The sequence below is a fragment of the Entelurus aequoreus genome, linkage group LG09, assembly GCF_033978785.1.
Source record: "Entelurus aequoreus isolate RoL-2023_Sb linkage group LG09, RoL_Eaeq_v1.1, whole genome shotgun sequence".
In the NCBI taxonomy this organism is placed as follows: Eukaryota; Metazoa; Chordata; class Actinopteri; order Syngnathiformes; family Syngnathidae; genus Entelurus; species Entelurus aequoreus.
Window position 1 is genome coordinate 58193824 of NC_084739.1, and position 19491 is coordinate 58213314.

A 19491-nucleotide genomic window follows, 5' to 3' on the forward strand; every position below is an offset into this window, starting at 1 on the left:
ATAAGTAAGTAAACAAATATTAAATGCATAAATTATCATCATGTCATTATTTTTTTTAAAGTTCAAGATGTTCATCATAGTCTCTTAAAGTGAATCATATTGGTCCTTTGTTTGATTTCCTATCTTAATCCATTCCATAATTTCATTCAACATACGGATACGTGTCGGATTACGTGCATACAAATGTCTTAAATTAGATTTTCCTGTAAGGTTATATTTCTCCTCTTTTGTTGAGAATAATTTTTGCACATTCTTGGGTAGCAGGTCATAGTTTGCTTTGTACATAATTTTAGCTGTTTGCAAATGCACCAAGTCGTTGAATTTCAATATTTATAATTCAATAAATAAAGGGGTTGTATGTTCTCTATATTCAACATTGTGTTATTCGAATTGATCTTTTTAGTAACATCGTTAGTGAATAAAGCACACATTTCCCCATAATCCTACAAAATAACTCAGATATGGTAACACTAGTGAGCAGGAGAGAATATGGAGTGATCCAAAATATTTTTTGCTTTATTCATTATTGACGTGATTCTTGCTAATTTGTCAAAATGCCGCCCAGAGCGCTTTGACAACAGACACTCGCTTGACCACCACTTTGAGCCTTGCATAGTTAATGAGCTATTCACGTACATTATCCATACTGTTAATGAGGTACTAGCTATATCATAGCATTAGAAAAACCCCAAAAAGGTTATGGTGGACATTTTTTCCCAATTAGTTTACAATGACAAGATCAGGATTCTTCAAGTTGATCAATGCACATGAGTTTACCTGTATATGTTGTAGTGTTTTGTTCTGAACCATTTGTTTCTCCTCAGATGTGGGACTCGATGTAGACATCAGTTGGTGGATGTAAGAGAAGATCTCACCCTATACAGACACAAAGAGACACACCTGCCATGACTTGCTACAATTGGAATTTTATTTTCATGAGATCTTGTTATTGTTACCTTTCTCTGAGGGTCTTTCATGTAGCAGTCAATGGTTTTGTCATACATATGTTTCTTTTCGTAAAGAAATTCAAGAATTTGGTAGCTGGATTGAAAGACAAAGAAAAAAGTACAATAACTAAGTGTAATAAATAGATTTTAAAGGCAGATGCAGTCTTGGAAAGTCAACTCAGACATCCACTCTAAGTATCTCAACACAAATTATGCTCTGCGTGTGTGGTTGAGCGGTTTGTATGGCCTGTCTACTGTTTATTGTGTAAAAGTTTAAGAAAAACAATAGTATTTAAGGGGAACTGCACTTGTTTTGGAATGTTGCTTATCGTTCACAATCAATATGAGAGATAAAAACACACGTTTTTTTTTATTAGGATTTTAAAGATGATAAAAAAAACGCTTGGAAGATGAGGCTAATGGGAGTCAACGTTGTAGCCTTCAAAGCTCTCTAAAACATCAACGTTTCTATATACACACTGAAAGTCTAAATATAATGTAGTAACAGTTCATACCAATATGTAATATGTACAATATTTACCGCATTTTGATAATTTTTCTAATTTCCGAAGGAAAGGATTCACAACCTTATATCTTTTTAAACCTGAATAAACGGAGGATGAACTGCTGCTTCTAGAAGCGAGCACGAAGAAGAGAGTGAAACGTTGGAGCAGACGGAAGCTGATAGAGTGAGGTGAAAGCCTCTCAAAGCTGCAAATGTTGAATTTGGAGACAAGCTATTTCGACATAAATGCTGTGCTTACCCCAAATAAACCAGAAAAAATTTCCATGGCCTGCTGGATCAAAGAGACAACTGTCAATCAAGTGAGTCACACTTTATATTGATCATGATACATGCAGCACGTCAAGCGTGTTATTACAACTACAGTACATACGCTGTCTGGCTAGCTTTGTACAAACAAAACATTAAATGAGGGCTAATACTTCACAGATACTGTAATATGATTATCCATATTTTTCAGTCAGTACAGACTGGTGTCTTATCGCAATGTGTTGTGCATGACAAACCCAAATGTGTTCCGTCTTGACGTAGAAGCTAGCTTATCTCTTGTCGTAGTTAGCTTTTACGGCTAATACAAAGCACGCCAATGTGTTACTACGCTAGAAAAAGAGTTCCTCAGTGTTCGCTCTTACAGTAACAATGTCGCTACAGCTTGGTTATTATACAGGTTACAGAATGTAAATAGAGTATTGGTGACGTTTTTTGAATGCATTTTTTAAGTAATTTAGAGATCGAATAGATTACTTCCATTAGCTGCATTGCTAGCGGCCCAGAACGAGACGATTTTCATGTGTTAGAATGCAAAAAAACAAACAAAAACCTTTTGTCTTCTCGTCTCTTATAATGATTGTGAACGATAGGCAAAGTTCCAGAAAGAGGGCATTCTCATCATTTTTCTTACTATTGCCATTTATTTGTCTATCTGCAGTTGATGTGGATTATTTACTAACAATTTGGCTCCCTCTGCCAAAGTCAACAGATTTCCTTCATCAAACTGGACCACACCCCCGACCTGGAGGAGCTGCAGCAGAACCTAGAAACCAGTAAAAGAGCCCAGTCATCATGAACATTATAACATTGTCAAGAACAAGATGAAGTCTTGGTAAATGTACAATCACTTGCTTCTCTGAACTAGTCCATTGTTTAACTCAGTGGTTTTGGCCATTAATGTATCCAAATAAACATGTATATTTAAATTGGAGAGGAAAAGGAATAAAAAGGGAAAATATAAAGATCAAAAGCTGAAGAGATAAGAGATGATGAGCATTAAGGATGCCCTCTTAAACAAGGCATCAAAAAAAAAACTTTTCCAAAATGTAAGTCAATAATGTAGTTATATTATGTCGGGAAAACATTATTGAATTCGAGAAAGAAAGAAACTGACTGCAAAGTACAAAGGTACCTCTCTAGTCAGCCTCTCAGTCTTCAATAAAGGTAAGGTGAGGTTACAGTGCATCCAGAGTGTAGTCACAGCGCTTCACTTTGCTCACATTTTGTTATGTTACAGCCTTATTCAAAAATGTAATATGTTTTTTTTTAATATATACATAGCTTTTTGCAAATGTGTTAATAATAGAAAAAATAGAAAAAAAACATGTATTTTAGTATTCAGTCTTTGCTCAATACTTTGTTGATACAACTTTGGTAGCAATTACACAAAACAAATAACACGCCGGATTGTAGTCAGCTGGAGGCGTGTCTTAATGAAATTAAACAATGGATGTCCGCTAACTTTTTGCAACTCAACGCTAAGAAAACGGAAATGCTGATTATCGGTCCTGCTCAACACCGACATCTATTTAATAATACCACCTTAACATTTGACAACCAAACAATTAAACAAGGCGACTCGGTAAAGAATCTGGGTATTATCTTCGACCCAACTCTCTCGTTTGAGTCACACATTAAGAGTGTTACTAAAACGGCCTTCTTTCATCTCCGTAATATCGCTAAAATTCGTTCCATTTTGTCCACAAGCGATGCTGAGATCATTATTCATGCGTTCGTTACGTCTCGTCTCGATTACTGTAACGTTTTATTTTCGGGCCTCCCTATGTCTAGCATTAAAAGATTACAGATGGTACAAAATGCGGCTGCTAGACTTTTGACAAAAACAAGAAAGTTTGATCATATTACGCCTATACTGGCTCACTTGCACTGGCTTCCTGTGCACCTAAGATGCGACTTTAAGGTTTTACTACTTACGTATAAAATACTACACGGTTTAGCTCCAGCCTATCTTGCCGATTGTATTGTACCATATGTCCCGGCAAGAAATCTGCGTTCAAAGAACTCCGGCTTATTAGTGATTCCCAGAGCCCAAAAAAAGTCTGCGGGCTATAGAGCGTTTTCTATTCGGGCTCCAGTACTATGGAATGCCCTCCCGGTAAAAGTTAGAGATGCTACCTCAGTAGAAGCATTTAAGTCTCATCTTAAAACTCATTTGTATACTCTAGCCTTTAAATAGACTCCCTTTTTAGACCAGTTGATCTGCCGTTTCTTTTCTTTTCTTTTCTACTCTGCTCCGGGGTGGACCGCTAGCCTGTCCATCGGATGGGGACATCTCTACGCTGCTGACCCGTCTCCGCTCGGGATGGTTCCCGCTGGCCCCACCATGGACTGGACTTTCGCTGATGTGTTGGACTTTCACAATATTATGTCAGACCCACTCGACACCGAGGATGTCGTTGTGGCTTGTACAGCCCTTTGAGACACTTGTGATTTAGGGCTATATAAATAAACATTGATTGATTGATTGAATTAAAATCGTAAGTCTTCTTGAATACAATGACAGAAGCTTGGCACACTAATTTTTAGACAGTTTCGCCCATTCCTCTTTGCAGCACTTCTCAAGCTCTATCAGGTTGGATGGGAAGCGTCTGTGCACAGCCATTTTCAGATCTCTCCAAATATGTTGAATCGGACACAAGTCTGGGCACTTGCTGGACTCTGGACATTGACAGAGTTTTTCTGAAGCCATTCCTTTGATATCTTGGCTGTGTGCTAAACCGTTGTCCTGCTGAAAGATGAACTGTTGCCTTAGGCTGAGTTCAAGAGTGCTCCGGAGCAAGTTTTCATCCAGATTGTCTCTGTATAATGCTGCATTTATCTTTCCCTCTACCCTGACTAATTTCCCAGTTACTGCTGCTGAAAGACATCCCACAGCATGATGCTGCCACCACCATGCTTCACTGTAGGGATGGTATTGGCCTGGTAATGAGTGGTGCCTGATTTCCTCCAAACATGACACCTGGCATTCAAAAGAGTTCAATCTTTGTCTCATCAGACCAGAGAATCTTGTTTTTAATGTTCTGAAAGTCTTTCAGGTGCATTTTGGTAAACTCCAGGTGGGCTGCCATGTGCTTTTTACGAAACAATGGCTTCCGTCTGGCCACTCTGCTGCACAGGCCTGGCTGGTGGATTGCTGCAGAGATAGTTGTCCTTCTACAAGGTTCTCCTCTCTCCACAGAGAAATGCTGTAGTCCTGAAGAGTGGCCATTGGGTTCTTGTTCACCTACCTGACTAGGGGCAGTCTCCCCCAATCGCTCAGTTTACATGGCCGGCCAGCTCTCGAAAGAGTCCTGGTGGTTCCAAACTTCTTAAATTTATGAGTGATGGAGGCCACTGTGCTCATTTGGACCTTCAAGGCAGCAGATATTTTTTGTACCCTCCCCCAGATGTGTGTCTCGAGGCAATCCTGTCTCAGAGGTCTACAGGCAATTCCATCCACTTCATTCTTACTTTGTGCTCTGCCATGCACTGCTAAGTGTGCGACCTTATATATAGACAGGTGTGTGCGTTTCAAAATGGTGTCCAACCAACTAACTTACCACAGGTGGACTCCAATTAAGCTGTAGGAACAGCTCAAGGATGATCCGTTTAAACAAGATGCACCTTATTTCACTGTACTATACTTATGTACACGTGGTTTCTTAGTTTTTCTATTTTTAAATCATTTGCAAAAATGTCTCCAAAAAAAAAAAAAGGCATCATTTTAAGTACAAAATTTAATGTATGCTATTTTGGAATAAGGCTGTTACGTAACAAAATGTGGAAAAGTAAACAGTAAAAGTACCAGGTAAACCTAATGTTTATTCACCCTGAAGAGATGTTGCACTTTATTTTTGACATTAATATTGTATTGTTTTATGTTGAAAAAAAAAGCAGAAGTAGCAATTGAATCTACTGCTAAAATGTTGGTTACTGTACTTTTATTTAAAGTGACTTAAATGTTGAAGATGAGAGCAGAAAAGTGTTCCTCTTGTTAATTCAATCTAAAGTGTTGGTTGCAATTTATTCAAATAGGATGTGAATGCATTAACCATTACTTGTTGTTTACTTGCTTGTTTGTATCCATAATTCATTTATATATAATCCCTTAAAATAAATAACGAATATAGGAAACTTCACCTGCAGTGTTCTATATTTATTTCACAGACACATTGGTTGTCTTTTTTCTTCAAAAAACGATACTGAATCAATTCCATTTCACTGAATCGTTTTGGATCATACCGTCCCAAAAAATTACCGGTAATATCTTCCCTGAATCGTACTAGCAACCACAAATTCTGAATGAAATCTATGTTAAAACGAATCATTACACCCCTATTTTTTTTTTACAGATGTCTATCTTGTGTGCTTAGCTGTTACATACATGAAAACACCAACCTTGTGTGCTTATTAGAAGACAGTTAGACGTTAACTGGCTGGCCAGCTTTGCACAAGTGAACACGGAGCAGGACTACTTCTATCGGAGCACTTACATAGAAGATTTTAACTGCTTATATGTAAAAATAATCGGATACTTGTTTTTTGCTGATATCAGACCGATATTCAATATCAATATGGGATTTGGAAACCGTCATTTTGGGTTAATATTTCTGACTGTCTGGAACAGATTAATTGGATTCACATTTGTTATGGGAAAAATTGCTTCCGTTTTTTTCCAAATTTTTAGAAGGGATTAATAATGAAAACCAAAGTACCACGGTTCGTGATAATAATCGAATTACATTACTGTTTTTTTTTTAATAGGCTTTTTCATTTAAATCTAGTAGTCAAGTTGCCTTATCAATCCTCCACTAACCTGCTGTCGTTCAGTATGCCGAGAGTCATCATCTGATTTGCAGAGGAACTCCAGGACCTGAAAGGAATAAAGATGAATGAATGAATGTTGATACTGTACCCAATAAATAATATCAAATGTTTGCACCAAAGAACAGTAAGTGTCTCAACTAACATTATTTACTGAACAGTGTTTTGGAGATACAAGGAGCATAACCAACCAACAACAAGTGTATCAACATAAACTCCTTTAGAGGGGTTGGACTTTGCTCTATGCTAGAGTTGCCACGGGTGTTAGGCGGCGAGCAGGTGTGGGTTTATTATTTGCTTCTCGGCTTGGCGCCTGTGTCTCATCCCCGGTGAATAGAGGGTTAATTCTCTGCAGCCCTGCACCTTCGGTCCAGGGGACAGGCTCTGACTGTGGTTTGCGCATATGCGCCAAATGGAAGTTTGGAGTACCCGGCCTTCTTGGGGAACCTGGGGGGGAGTGCTGCAAGGCGTCTCCCACAGGGACTCTGTCGTTCTACTGGATGACTTCAACGCTCACGTTGGCAGCAACATCAAAACCTAGAGCGGCGTGATTGGAGAAGAATGGCCTCCCCGATCTGAATCAGAGTGGTGTTCTGTTATTGGACTTCGGTTTGAGCTACGGTTTGTCCACAACAAACCCCTACAGGCTAAGCGAGCTGCAGCTGAAGCAAGAACTCTGGGGTGGGAGGAGTTCGAGGAGACCATGAAGCAAGATTTTCGGTCGGCCTCAAAGAGATTCTAGCAAACCATCCGACGCCTCGAGAGGGGGAAGCAGTGACCTGTCCACACTGTGTATAGTGGGGGTGGAAACCTGCTAATCACTACTGGGGATATAGTTGGGCGGTGGAAGTAATACTTTGAGGATCTTCTTAATCCTACAGACACACCATCCGTGGAGGAGACAGAGTCTGAGGTCACAAATGCAGACATGTCCATCACAAGAGTCAAAGTTGCTGAGGTAAGTAAAAAATTGCCCAGTGGCAAGGCACCAGGAGAGGATGAGATTCGCCCTGAATACCTCAAGGGTCTGGATGTTGTGGGACTGTCGTGACTGACACGCCTGGATTGGCAGACTCTGATGCAACTAGTGTATCTCTCGGAAAATATCAGAACAACTCGGCTGTTCTCGTTGTCGGTTAACTTTTGACACACGCTTTCAAAATGGCTGCGCCCATGTTGTTTATACCGATTAACGTTAATTATGCGATGTCTTAAACAGTTGAAAATGTAAGAAAAAAAGTAATGTCGGGGTGTTTTTATCAATTTATTCGATTAAACAATTAAGTTACAATTGTCCATTATAACTAGGGATGTCCGATAATGGCTTTTTGCCGATATCCGATATGCCGATATTGTCCAACTCTTTAATTACCGATACCGATATCAACCGATACCGATATCAACCGATATATACAGTCGTGGAATTAACACATTATTATGCCTAATTTGGACAACCAGGTATGGTGAAGATAAGGTACTTTTTTAAAAAATGAATAAAATAAAATAAGATAAATAAATTAAAAACATTTTCTTGAATAAAAAAGAAAGTAAAACAATATAAAAACAGTTACACAGAAACTAGTAATTAATGAAAATGTGTAAAATTAACTGTTAAAGGTTAGTATTATTAGTGGACCAGCAGCACGCACAATCATGTGTGCTTACGGACTGTATCCCTTGCAGACTGTATTGATATATATTGATATATAATGTAGGAACCAGAATATTAATAACAGAAAGAAACAACCCTTTTGTGTGAATGAGTGTGAATGAGTGTAAATGGGGGAGGGATGTTTTTTGGGTTGGTGCACTAATTGTAAGTGTATCTTGTGTTTTTTATGTGGATTTAATTTTTAAAAAAAACAAAAAAAAAACGATACCGATAATTTCCGATATTACATTTTAACGCATTTATCGGCCGATAATATCGGCAGACCAATATTATCGGACATCCCTAATTATAACGATTTCACGGTATGACCATTTCTTATCATTGTTATCGCGGTAATTTCAAATGTGCTCAAAAATTTCAAAAACAACTTATACTGAAATCCTTTAACCAAGTTTTATTTTTTTTTTAAAACAGAAACACTTAAAAAATGTATATATGTACATGAAGTAGAAAGTGCATATGAAAGCAACAGAAGCAGGAGTAAGAAGTTCAGGGTCCGTTACTACGGTCCATTCGGTCCCTGTACAATGGCAGCAGAAGTCTGGTTCGCTTTGCCGGTGTTAAATCAGACATGTTTACAGTAACATTGGACTCCGCCTGTTTATTATCTTTATGGACAGAATTTCTAAGTGAAGTCATAGTGTGGAGGGTTTCCAGTTTGGTGTCCAGAGGATTGCATCTCTGTTTTTTGCAGATGATGTGGTCCTGCTGGCTTTATCAGGCTGGGACCTTCAGCGTTCACAGGGGTGGTTTGCAGCCGAGTGTGAAGCTGCTGGGATGCGGTTCAGTACCTCCAAATCTGAGACCATGGCTCTCAGTTGGAAAGGTGCACCCCCTGGGTTGGGAGTGAAGTTCTGCCTAAAGTGGAGGAGTTCAAGTATCTCAAGGTCTTGTTCACAAATGAGGGAAGAATGGAATGCAAGATTGACAGACGGATCGGTGCAGCGTCGGTGGTGAAGTAGTCACTGTCCCAGTCTGTTGTGGTGAAGAAGGAGCTGAGCCAGAAGGCAGAGCTCTCAATTTACCGGTCATTCCTACCCTCACCTATGGTCACGAGCTATGGTTAATGACCGAAAAGACAAGGTCGCGAATACAAGCGGCAGAAATTAGGTTCCTCCGTGTGATGTCTAAGATCACCCTCAGGATAATGTGAGAAGCTTGGTCATCCGGGAGAGGCTCAGAGGAGAGCCACTGCTCCTTCACGTATACAGGAGCCAGCTAAGGTGGCTCGGGCATGTCCAGCTGGTATGAGGCCTCGGGGTAGACATAGAACATACTGGAGGGACTATGTCTCACAGCTGGCCTGGGAACACCTCTGTGTCCTCCCAGTGGAATTATAGGTGGTGGCTGGGGACAGGGAAGTCAGGGCATCTCAGCTTAGGCTACTGCCCTCGCGACCCGGACATGGATAAGCGGAGGGAAATGGATGGATGGATGGATTTATATGGTAACTGTACAAATGAGGTAAAATTAGTGGATAGCACATCTCAGATATTACAAAAGGCTTGAGTATTAGCAGCAAACTTGTTTTAAATTTGGAAAGTCATAATACGGTATAATTGGTAATTATAAAATACATTGTGTGGGAGACTCAAAATGTAATGTGTGATTGATTACCTGATCGAATAACTTTCTGTTGACAAAAAGCGTGTTGTCTGGTTTTGATAACTGGCGAGCCAAAAACGTGAATAGTCCGCCAACCTGGGAAGGTGTAAAGTCTGGGTTGTCCACCATCACCTTAGATAATAAGAAAAATATAATAAGTGCATAACAAAAGACACAATATTTATTCAACTACAAATGCAATATGTCCTTGCTCCAAAAGCCCCCACTTTGTAAAAAATATACTGTATGTATGTGTGTTTGTGTGTACTGCAATAGAAAAATCCTCAATAAAGCAGTGAGTTTTAGTAGTTTTTCAATCATACTAAAACTCATGATCCTTCAGTGCAGCCTCTGGAGCTTGAAAAGAAAAATGGGCCAAACTGCCCAAAGATATATGTGCCAAGCTTGAAGCATCGTATTCAAAAAGACTTAAGGCCTTAATTGCTGCCAAAGGTGCATTAACAAAGTATTGCTCAAACGCTGTGAATACTTATGTACATGTGATTTTTATTTTTTTTTAAATTTGAATACATTTTTTAAAAAATTATTTAAAAAGAGACACTCTCCAACGTGTCCTAGAACCTTGTTGCCTCCTACCAGTCAGACGTGCCCTAAACACCTCCAAGAGAGGCGTTCGGGGGGATATTCGAAAAAAAAAGGAAGAATATGGATAGATGGATGAATGGAATATGGCTGTGACATAACGAAATGTGGAAAAAGTGAAGCGCTGTGAATACTTTCTGGATGCACTGTACATCTGCTGTCTCAGTCACTTCGCTTTTCCAACAATGAGAACAAAGTAAGTAAATGTGAAGGACAGTGTTGAGAAGTGGATTATATTAATTGAATTAAAGAAATAAACCATTGAAAAACATAACTGAGGTGTGCGACAAGCCAAATTGGCGAAGCAACATAGCACCAGCAGTTGCCTATAAAAGCTATGATAACGCAAGAGAAGAGAGAATCCTTCTTTAAATGACAGACACCTATCAATGAAAATATGGAGAGGCTGATGATGGTGTTTTTTATTCACTGTTATTACAATGCAAACTTGTGTAAGCGTGCTAGCTTGTACATGGAGAAAATGTAAGATTGTTAATTGTTAAAAAAAAAAAAAGTGCTGGCTATCAACTAAAATTGTAAAGAGTGATACAAACATTTAGTCTGCACAAAAAAAAATCTTGTTATTCAATAATTGGAGTCAGTAATGTTAAAACATTAAAAGAGCCAATGATTAATATTCCTTGAGGAGCTTAAAACATGTCTGCCAGAACGAATCCTTGTTTAATGAAACCAGGAAAAAGTTGCTTCATTAACAAAAGCTGCTAATTTTGTAGATTAATTTATTTGAACTGACAATGGTATTGGTACAATTGCCCAACCAGTCTACATGTGCTTTACGGACTTGGAGAAGGCATTCAACCGTGTCCCTCGGAAAGTCCTGTGGGGAGTGCTCAGAGAGTATGGGGTATCGGACTGTCTGATTGTGGCAATCCGCTCCCTGTACGATCAGTGTCAGAGCTTGGTCCGCATTGCCGGCAGTAAGTCGGACACGTTTCCAGTGAGGGTTGGACTGCGCCAGGGCTGCCCTTTGTCACCGATTCTGTTCATAACTTTTATGGACAGAATTTGTAGGCGCAGTCAGGCCGTTGAGGGGATCCAGTTTGGTGGCTGCAGGATTAGGTCTCTGCTTTTTGCAGATGATGTGGCCCTGATGGCTTCATCTGGCCAGGATCTTCAGGTCTCACTGGATCAGTTCGCAGCAGAGTGTGAAGCGAATGGGATGAGAATCAGCACCTCCAAGCCCGAGTCCATGGTTCTCGTCCAAGAAAAGGGTGGAGTGCCTGCCCCAAGTCGAGGAGTTCAAGTACCTCGGAGTCTTGTTCAAGAGTGAGGGAAGTGTGGATTGTGAGATCGACAGGCGGATCGGTGCGGCGTCTTCAGTAATGCGGACGCTGTATTGATCCGTTGTGGTGAAGAAGGAGCTGAGCATGAAGGCAAAGCTTTCAATTTACCGGTCGATCTACGTTCCCATACTCGCCTATGGTCATGAGCTTTGGGTTATGACCGAAAGGACAAGATCACAGGTACAAGCGGCCAAAATGAGTTTCCTCCGCCGGGTGGCGGTGCTCTCCCTTAGAGATTGGGTGAGAAGCTCTGCTATCCGGGAGGAACTCAAAGTAAAGCCGCTGCTCCTCCACATCGAGAGGAGCCAGATGAGGTGGTTCGGGCATCTGGTCAGGATGCCACCCGAACGCCTCCCTAGGGAGGTGTTTAGGGCACGTCCGACCGGTAGGAGGCCACGGGGAAGACCCAGGACACGTTGGGAAGACTATGTCTCCTGGCTGGCCTGGGAACGCCTCAGGATCCCCCGGGAAGAGCTGGACGAAGTGGTTGGGGAGAGGGAAGTCTGGGCTTCCCTGCTTAGGCTGCTGCCCCCGTGACCCGACCTCGGATAAGCGGAAGAAGATGGATGAATTGATGGATGGATAATTGTGAAACTAATGTGTTCTGTTTAACCAATAATGGTAACATAAGCTAGCCGGTGATGTTTTTTTTATTTTATTTGCTTTGAAAAATGTTACTATGAGCAAGTTGCAACAAGCCCCTTTAAGCTGCCGCCGGTATAATAACCATGGTTTGGAGTAAATATGAGTTGGTAATGGTGATGTATATGATCATGTCTCTTAATTCATAAAAACTTCCAAACAATTTGCACCATCAACAGGACAAAAAAAACAATTAGAAAGTAATTTTACCTGAAGTAAGATATCCACGATCCTCTGCTGGTACTCAATGGCTTGTTTGTCATTTTTAAAGTCTTCAAATGTCTAGAAGGAAAGAAACCAAATCTTAAATGATTTACTTACTTTTACTATGAGGACTTTTGTGATGTCACTCTTGGTGTCTGGCGGAGCTGCTCCCCATGCAGCTGGTGAGTGTTGGAAGGGCAAAAAGCAAACTCCCAGCATAGCCTCAACTCAACGCAAATGCAATCGGTAAAATTTAGGGGTTACACTCTGTCAACATCATGCATCATTATAGCAAATTTTCATCTTAATGGCCATGATACAGAGTAAAACCTGCATTAAACAGGTAGCTGCTACTGATGTTTATAACACTACTTTTCTGTGCAGGGGAAATCTTTGTGGCCACCATAGACAAATTACCGCCAACACATTGACTGTACATGTTGCAGACAAGTTACACTCAAAATTGTCTGAGTGCCAGCACTTGTCTATGTCTACGAAGGAGACAAACACGATTGAAATCAAGAGAGAACTTGTAGCAAAGTACAAATTGGCCATTCATGTGGCCCCCTTCTCCTTTTGAGTTAATATTTTTGGGTGTCTGGGTGTTGGGATTTACATTATTCATGGGAACGATTGCTTTGGTTTTTATTGGACCCTTTGGAATGAATTACGAAAAAAACAGAGGTGCCACTGTACTTTCGGGGTGGGCAGATCAATCTAAATATTTGTAGGATTGATACCAAGGTGAGTATTTTTGTTGTAGTTTGTCATCTAAAAATTCAGCAAATAGCTCAGATTTCTTCACAGAGTTTGCGTAAGCGTCTATCTCAGCCCTTATGTGCCCCCTCTCACTTAGGTCCACTAGTTATTTCCAGCATTAATTAATGTTGTCTTTCAGAGTGTAATTTGTGGTCAGAGAGCAGAAAGATTAAACTATTATCATATATTAAGTCATAATTGTTTTACTGGAACTGAAAAATATACACTTATAATAGGTTTTCCAGCCTCCCTCAAATCTGAATCTGAATATGGCATAATATAATAACCCTTTAGTGCATTTGTTGAAGGAAATTTAGTATTCCTTGTTTAGGCTACACACAGATAGGTTATAGGTTTAATTATGTTAATTATTTTTGTATTTCACCTAGATAATTCACCAAGAGCCATGGATATCACAAGGAGCATTGCTGAAATGATCGCAAAGGACCTACATCCTCTCTCTGTGGTTGAACAGAAGGGTTTTAAGAATGTTGATAAATTAATAATAAATATAATAATAAATATTATTTTCTTATTTGGTTTAAATAGTTGTCCTGTGTTTTATTAGTATCATAATTATAATCATTTAATTAAAGGGAATCAGCATCATTCAGGCATTTTCAAGTAAAAAGTATCAGTATCGGCAAAATACTGGATACAATGCTATTCAGACATTAAAATAAAAATTTCATAGACAAAATGATTCTACTATATCTATAGTCACGGCGGAGAGTGGGAGGGCGGCGCGCAAAATGTTTTCTTCTTACTGGGGGGGCATAACAGAAAATAATTGAGAAGCACCAGGTTAATTGGAGACTCTAATTTGTGCATAGGTCTAAATGTGAGAGGGAATGGTTGTTTGTCTATATGTGTCCTGCGATTAGGCTGGCGACCAGCCTAGGGGGTATCCCATCCCGCCCCTCGCCCGAAGTCACCTGGGATAGACTCCAGCTTACCCGCGACCCAATTGAGGATAAGCGGTATAGAAAATTGATGGATCAAGGGTCAAACAGTTTTACTGTCGCCCTCATGTCAACAAAACTAAAATTATGAACCGTTAAGATCTATAGACCCACAAAACTTGATCAGTGTGATAAAAGTTTAAAAAATAAAATAAACTCACCATCGCAAGAACATTTAGGAATTCTCGGGTGTCAAAATGGAGGAGTGTATGAATGAAAGGGTAAGCCTTGTCTTGTGACGATGCCTCCGCTGCATGAAGAAGAATCAGGAATTCAAATACCTGACAAACACACAAATTTACAGAGCTTGTCAGTAATGAGTGTCCACGCAATTTGTAAGCAGTTATACATTACTCTTGTTGTATTACGATTGTTTCGCTAAAGCTCATCTTTCATATGCCTTATGAGAATATGTTATGATTTATTTGTTTCAGACATGCTTAATAAGTTACATTAATATCACTTGGTTACATTTGCAGTGTAGGGTCATGTGAGTGTATGTAAACTTTGGAAGTTCAATAGGTTCAATACGTCACCTAAAGACTGGTAGTAAACTAAGAAAATATTGCACATGAATTGCATGTATTTTCCACCCTTCCATTTTGTTCTGATGCCACATGTGTACTATAACCTTGTTTGCTATAACCTCTCTTTTTCTGTAGTTCAAAAGTCTCTCTTCCTGGAATAACATACAGTGTCACGTAAGATCCATTCAAATAGTGACAATCCTAAACTATGGGCCCTATTTTCCTGTTTGCGTTGAAGTGTTTTTTTACACGCTTGAAGTTACAAGCAATTTTCTTATTCGTATTCTCCCATCCAGCCTACAGACACAAATCTGGAATGAAGGCAGGCTCCTTACTAAAAAGGCAGAATTTGCTATGACGCCTTTTTTCTAGTTTGCATTAAATGTATGGATCACAGAGTCTTCTTAGCGCTTGTGAATGTCATTGAAATCCATTAAAAAGATAACACTTTACATTTGAAAAGACAGCATCCATTCAGGCAGTGTTTTTCATGTGAACATGTGTCACGCAACAGCTTCTTCTTCATAGCTGGATGTGAATTATAATCCGTTGATGAAACTTCCAATCTGATGTTCTAAAGTTCTGTTTAGTACAAATGTTTGTAAAGCTGTGAAGCGTCAGAGGGGCCAAACAGCTGTTTGTGTGAGTGTGCGTGTGTTTTTGTGCATTTGATGTTAGTTGCCAAATAATCAATTAAATCAATTGACAGACACTACGTTTTATATGTTATATATATAATGCCCACATTTAAAGGTTGTTCTACCCAACGTGTGCATCTCGGATAAAGCTGCGCAGTGACAAACTGAAGTCAAGTGGGAGAATGCCATACAGTCAGAATCTGCGCAGTTGCGCATTTTTCTTCACTTAAAGCACATGGAATAGGGCCCTATATGCGAAGCTATGTCAATTCATTCACACTTTCCTAAATTGCATTTTTCTGTTGCATTTGTGTAATAGAGTGGTAATACAACTTACCAGTACCTTAACTTATCGCCTGTTTTGTCTGAGTCTATTTAAAAAATAAACACCATGACATTGTTCTGACCTGATACATAGTTTTTTTATCTGCTTCGAATCGTATCACATCGAATCGCATCAAATTGTAATGTTTTCAAATATATTGTTAGTGAATTGTATCGTAACTCATGTATCGAGATATTGAGTGATCATTAAGGTAGAGATGCACATTCCTATATTATTACATAACATTACTGTATTTGTTTGTGGTACATACGATTGTATAGAGGTGTGAATCTTTGGCCACCTCACGATTCGATTATGATTACGATTCAGGAGCTAGATTCGATTAAAAATCGATAATCGATGCATCTTTAATTTATGTATTTTGATGCAGTTTTAAATGTTTTTTCGTTTCAATAAATAAGCGTTTATCACTTGCAACTTTTAAAAACAATGCATTTTTACTAAGAAATTTCCATTATATTTATCAAATTCATGGAACATACTTGCCCTATAATAAAGGAGCTGGTCGGCTCTCTCGGTGAGGTGGTTCGCTGCAGTCAGACAAATTTTAGAACTGTCTGCCCTACTTTATTTACAATAAATACATTGATGAGCGATTATTGACGTTTACTAATCGATTTCATAATCGTCTATGTCTGAATTGCGATGCATCTAAAAATTGATTATTTCTCCCACCTTTTCTGTTGTAATGATTTTCAAACAGTATTTATTATCTAAAAAATGTTCTTTCTTTTTGCAGTGAAATTGCAGTGTTTTAGGAGGCCCAAGAACGGATTATATTTATTTCAATTAATTTGAATGGGCAGGGCTGCTTCGAGAAAAGAGCATTCTGAGTTACAAGCTTGGTCATAGCACAATTTGTGCTCGTAAGTTAAGGTACCACTATAAAGTCAAAACCTATTGTTAATAAAGCATCCAATAACCCATGCACTCTCCATACATGTTTAAGTGTTAATGTATTTCTACAGTTTCTAATCAGGACTTTAATCAGAACCAAAACAAGTTGCTTTACATATCTAACAAACCAGTACCTGAATCTTGACCTGAACCACAAGGTCCACAGGAATGTTTCCGAGGGGATACGCCCGTCCAGCAAGACAGCAGCTAAATACAAAAACAAACACAAAACACAAGTGCATACATGCGTAAATCCACACACTGTTGAGAAAATGTACATTTTGAAATAATGTATGTTGTGAAATGACACTATATGAATAAAATTAGAAAATTTGGGACATACTGTGGGCCAATGAAGAGCCCATTCGTTTTCTGAAGAATATAGATCAGGGATGCCCATATTGGGGCTCGCCAAGTCATTTAATTTGACCCGCCAAAAGGGTGGCTTGAATACATATACTAGGTATACCTAGTCACTTATCAAACTTAACATGACTCTACAAGTCTTTATGGGGTTAAACTCCTCACACATGGTGCTGATGTATGCTTACAATTGTTTGGCATGCGGCCCATTGGCACATTTTTCACTTTGGCCCCTGGAGGCAAAAATTTGGGCACCCCTGAATTTTTGGGGTGCCCAAAAAAGTGATTTATTTTCACAATTTGAGTCATTCTAGGATCATAAAACAGTGCATAATTGTCTTCAGACTTTAAAAAAATTCTGCTTTGTGTTTATTTTGGATCTTTAATAGTTTATGGCTTATTTGGTGTTGTATAATCAGATATCGGCTTACCTGATGTACACCAAAAGTTTGTTCCCCATCACCACTTCTTCGCCTATATAAGAGGAAAACACCTTTCTGTAAAAATTCCCTGAACACATCAGTTACCCAAAAATAAACTGTGACTAACCTGTTAAGCCTCTCCCCTCCCGAAGTGGTGGGCCAATTACAGCAAATAATTTCTGAAATACACAGTAAGAACCTTTTATGAAGCACTTATTAATCCTCTTCCTGTTACCGTATTTTCCGCACTATAAGGCGCGCCTAAAAACCTCCAATTTTCTCAAAAGCTGACAGTGCGCCTTATAATCCGGTGCGCCTTATATATGGACCAATATTGAGCCACAACAGGTCTCGCAACTACGGGATGCATAACGTAACCCCAGCCTCTACTGTAGCATCTATTCTATGCGCCTTATATATGAACAAAGTTTTAAAATAGGCCATTCATTGAAGGTGCGCCTTATAATCCGGTGCGCCTTAAAGTGCGGAAAATACGGTATATTGATTTTCTGTTTTGTGCATTATTTTGCAGACTGCGTGACATAATCAACTTTTTAAAAGTCCAGCATGTCACACTCAGTTAGAAATACCTTGTAGTCAATAGTTGGTAAGACATAACGATATAGTAGAACCTTTTTTAAATTAACTACATTTAAAGGCCTACTGAAACCCACTACTACAGACCACGCAGTCTGATAGTTTATATATCAATGATGAAATCTTAACATTGCAACACATGCCAATACGGCCGGGTAACTTATAAAGTGCAATTGTAAATTTCCCGTGAAACTTCCGGTTGAAAATGCCTCGGTATGATGACGTTTGCGCGTGACGTCACGGAGTGAACGGAAGTATTCGGACCCCATTGGATCCAATACAAAAAGCTCTGTTTTCACCACATAATTCCACAGTATTCTGGACATCTGTGTTGGTGAATCTTTTGCAATTTGTTTAATGAACAATGAAGACTGCAAAGAAGAAAGCTGTAGGTGGGATCGGTGTATTAGCGGCGGCCTACAGCAACACAACCAGGAGGACTTTGAGATGGATAGCAGACGCGCTAGCCGCCGACCTCACCTTGACTTCCTCCGTCTCCGGGCCGCCGACCGCATCTATGATCGGGTGAAGTCCTTCGTCGCTCCGTCGATCGCTGGAACGCAGGTGAGTACAGGTGTTGATGAGCAGATGAGGGCTGGCTGGCGTAGGTGGATAGATAATGTTTTTAGCATAGCTCTGTCGAGGTCCCGTAGCTAAGTTAGCTTCAATGGCATCGTTAGCAACAGCATTGTTAAGCTTTGACAGGCTGGAAAGCATTAACTGTGTAGTAACATGTCCATGGTTTAACAGTATTGTTGATTTTCTGTCTATCCTTCCAGTCAGGGGTTTATTTCTTTTGTTTCAATCTGCATTTAAGCACGATGCTGTCACGTTAGCTCCGTAGCTAAAGAGCTTCGCCGATGTATTGTCGTGGAGATAAAAGTCACTGTGAATGTCCATTTCGCGTTCTCGACTCTCATTTTCAAGAGGATATAGTATCCGAGGTGGTTTAAAATACAAATCCGTGATCCACAATAGAAAAAGGAGAAAGTGTGAAATCCAATTAACCCTTGTACCTAAGTTACGGTCAGAGCGAAAAAAGATACGTCCTGCACTGCACTCTAGTCCTTCACTCTCACGTTCCTCATCCACGAAGCTTTCATCCTCGCTCAAATGAATGGGGTAATCGTCGCTTTCTCGTCCGAATCGCTCTCGCTGCATTGTAAACAATGGGGAAATGTGAGGAGCCCTTCAACCTGTGACGTCACGCTACTTCAGGTACAGGGAAGGCTTTTTTTTATCAGCGATCGAAAGTTGCAAACTTTATCGTCGATGTTCTCTACTAAATCCTTTCAGCAAAAATATGGCAATATCGCGAAATGATCAAGTATGACACATAGAATGGATCTGCTATCCCCGTTTAAATAAAACATTTTCATTTCAGTA

General features: G+C 39.6%; 1 protein-coding gene across 4 annotated transcripts in view; it reads right to left on the reverse strand.

Annotated features, from left to right (window-relative positions):
- The window catches only part of vps8 (VPS8 subunit of CORVET complex), a 103818-nt gene that overhangs the window by 37541 nt on the left and 46786 nt on the right, over positions 1 to 19491 (reverse strand). For all 4 annotated transcript variants that reach the window (XM_062059004.1, XM_062059006.1, XM_062059008.1 and 1 more), the window contains exons 23-32: positions 17636 to 17687; positions 17518 to 17560; positions 16858 to 16930; positions 14477 to 14596; positions 12601 to 12672; positions 9854 to 9973; positions 6557 to 6613; positions 2421 to 2503; positions 957 to 1041; positions 778 to 876 (exon numbers count right to left, since the gene is read on the reverse strand). In XM_062059004.1, coding sequence (XP_061914988.1) covers positions 778 to 876; positions 957 to 1041; positions 2421 to 2503; positions 6557 to 6613; positions 9854 to 9973; positions 12601 to 12672; positions 14477 to 14596; positions 16858 to 16930; positions 17518 to 17560; positions 17636 to 17687 — 804 coding nt within the window. The remainder of the gene's footprint in view (positions 1 to 777; positions 877 to 956; positions 1042 to 2420; positions 2504 to 6556; positions 6614 to 9853; positions 9974 to 12600; positions 12673 to 14476; positions 14597 to 16857; positions 16931 to 17517; positions 17561 to 17635; positions 17688 to 19491) is intronic.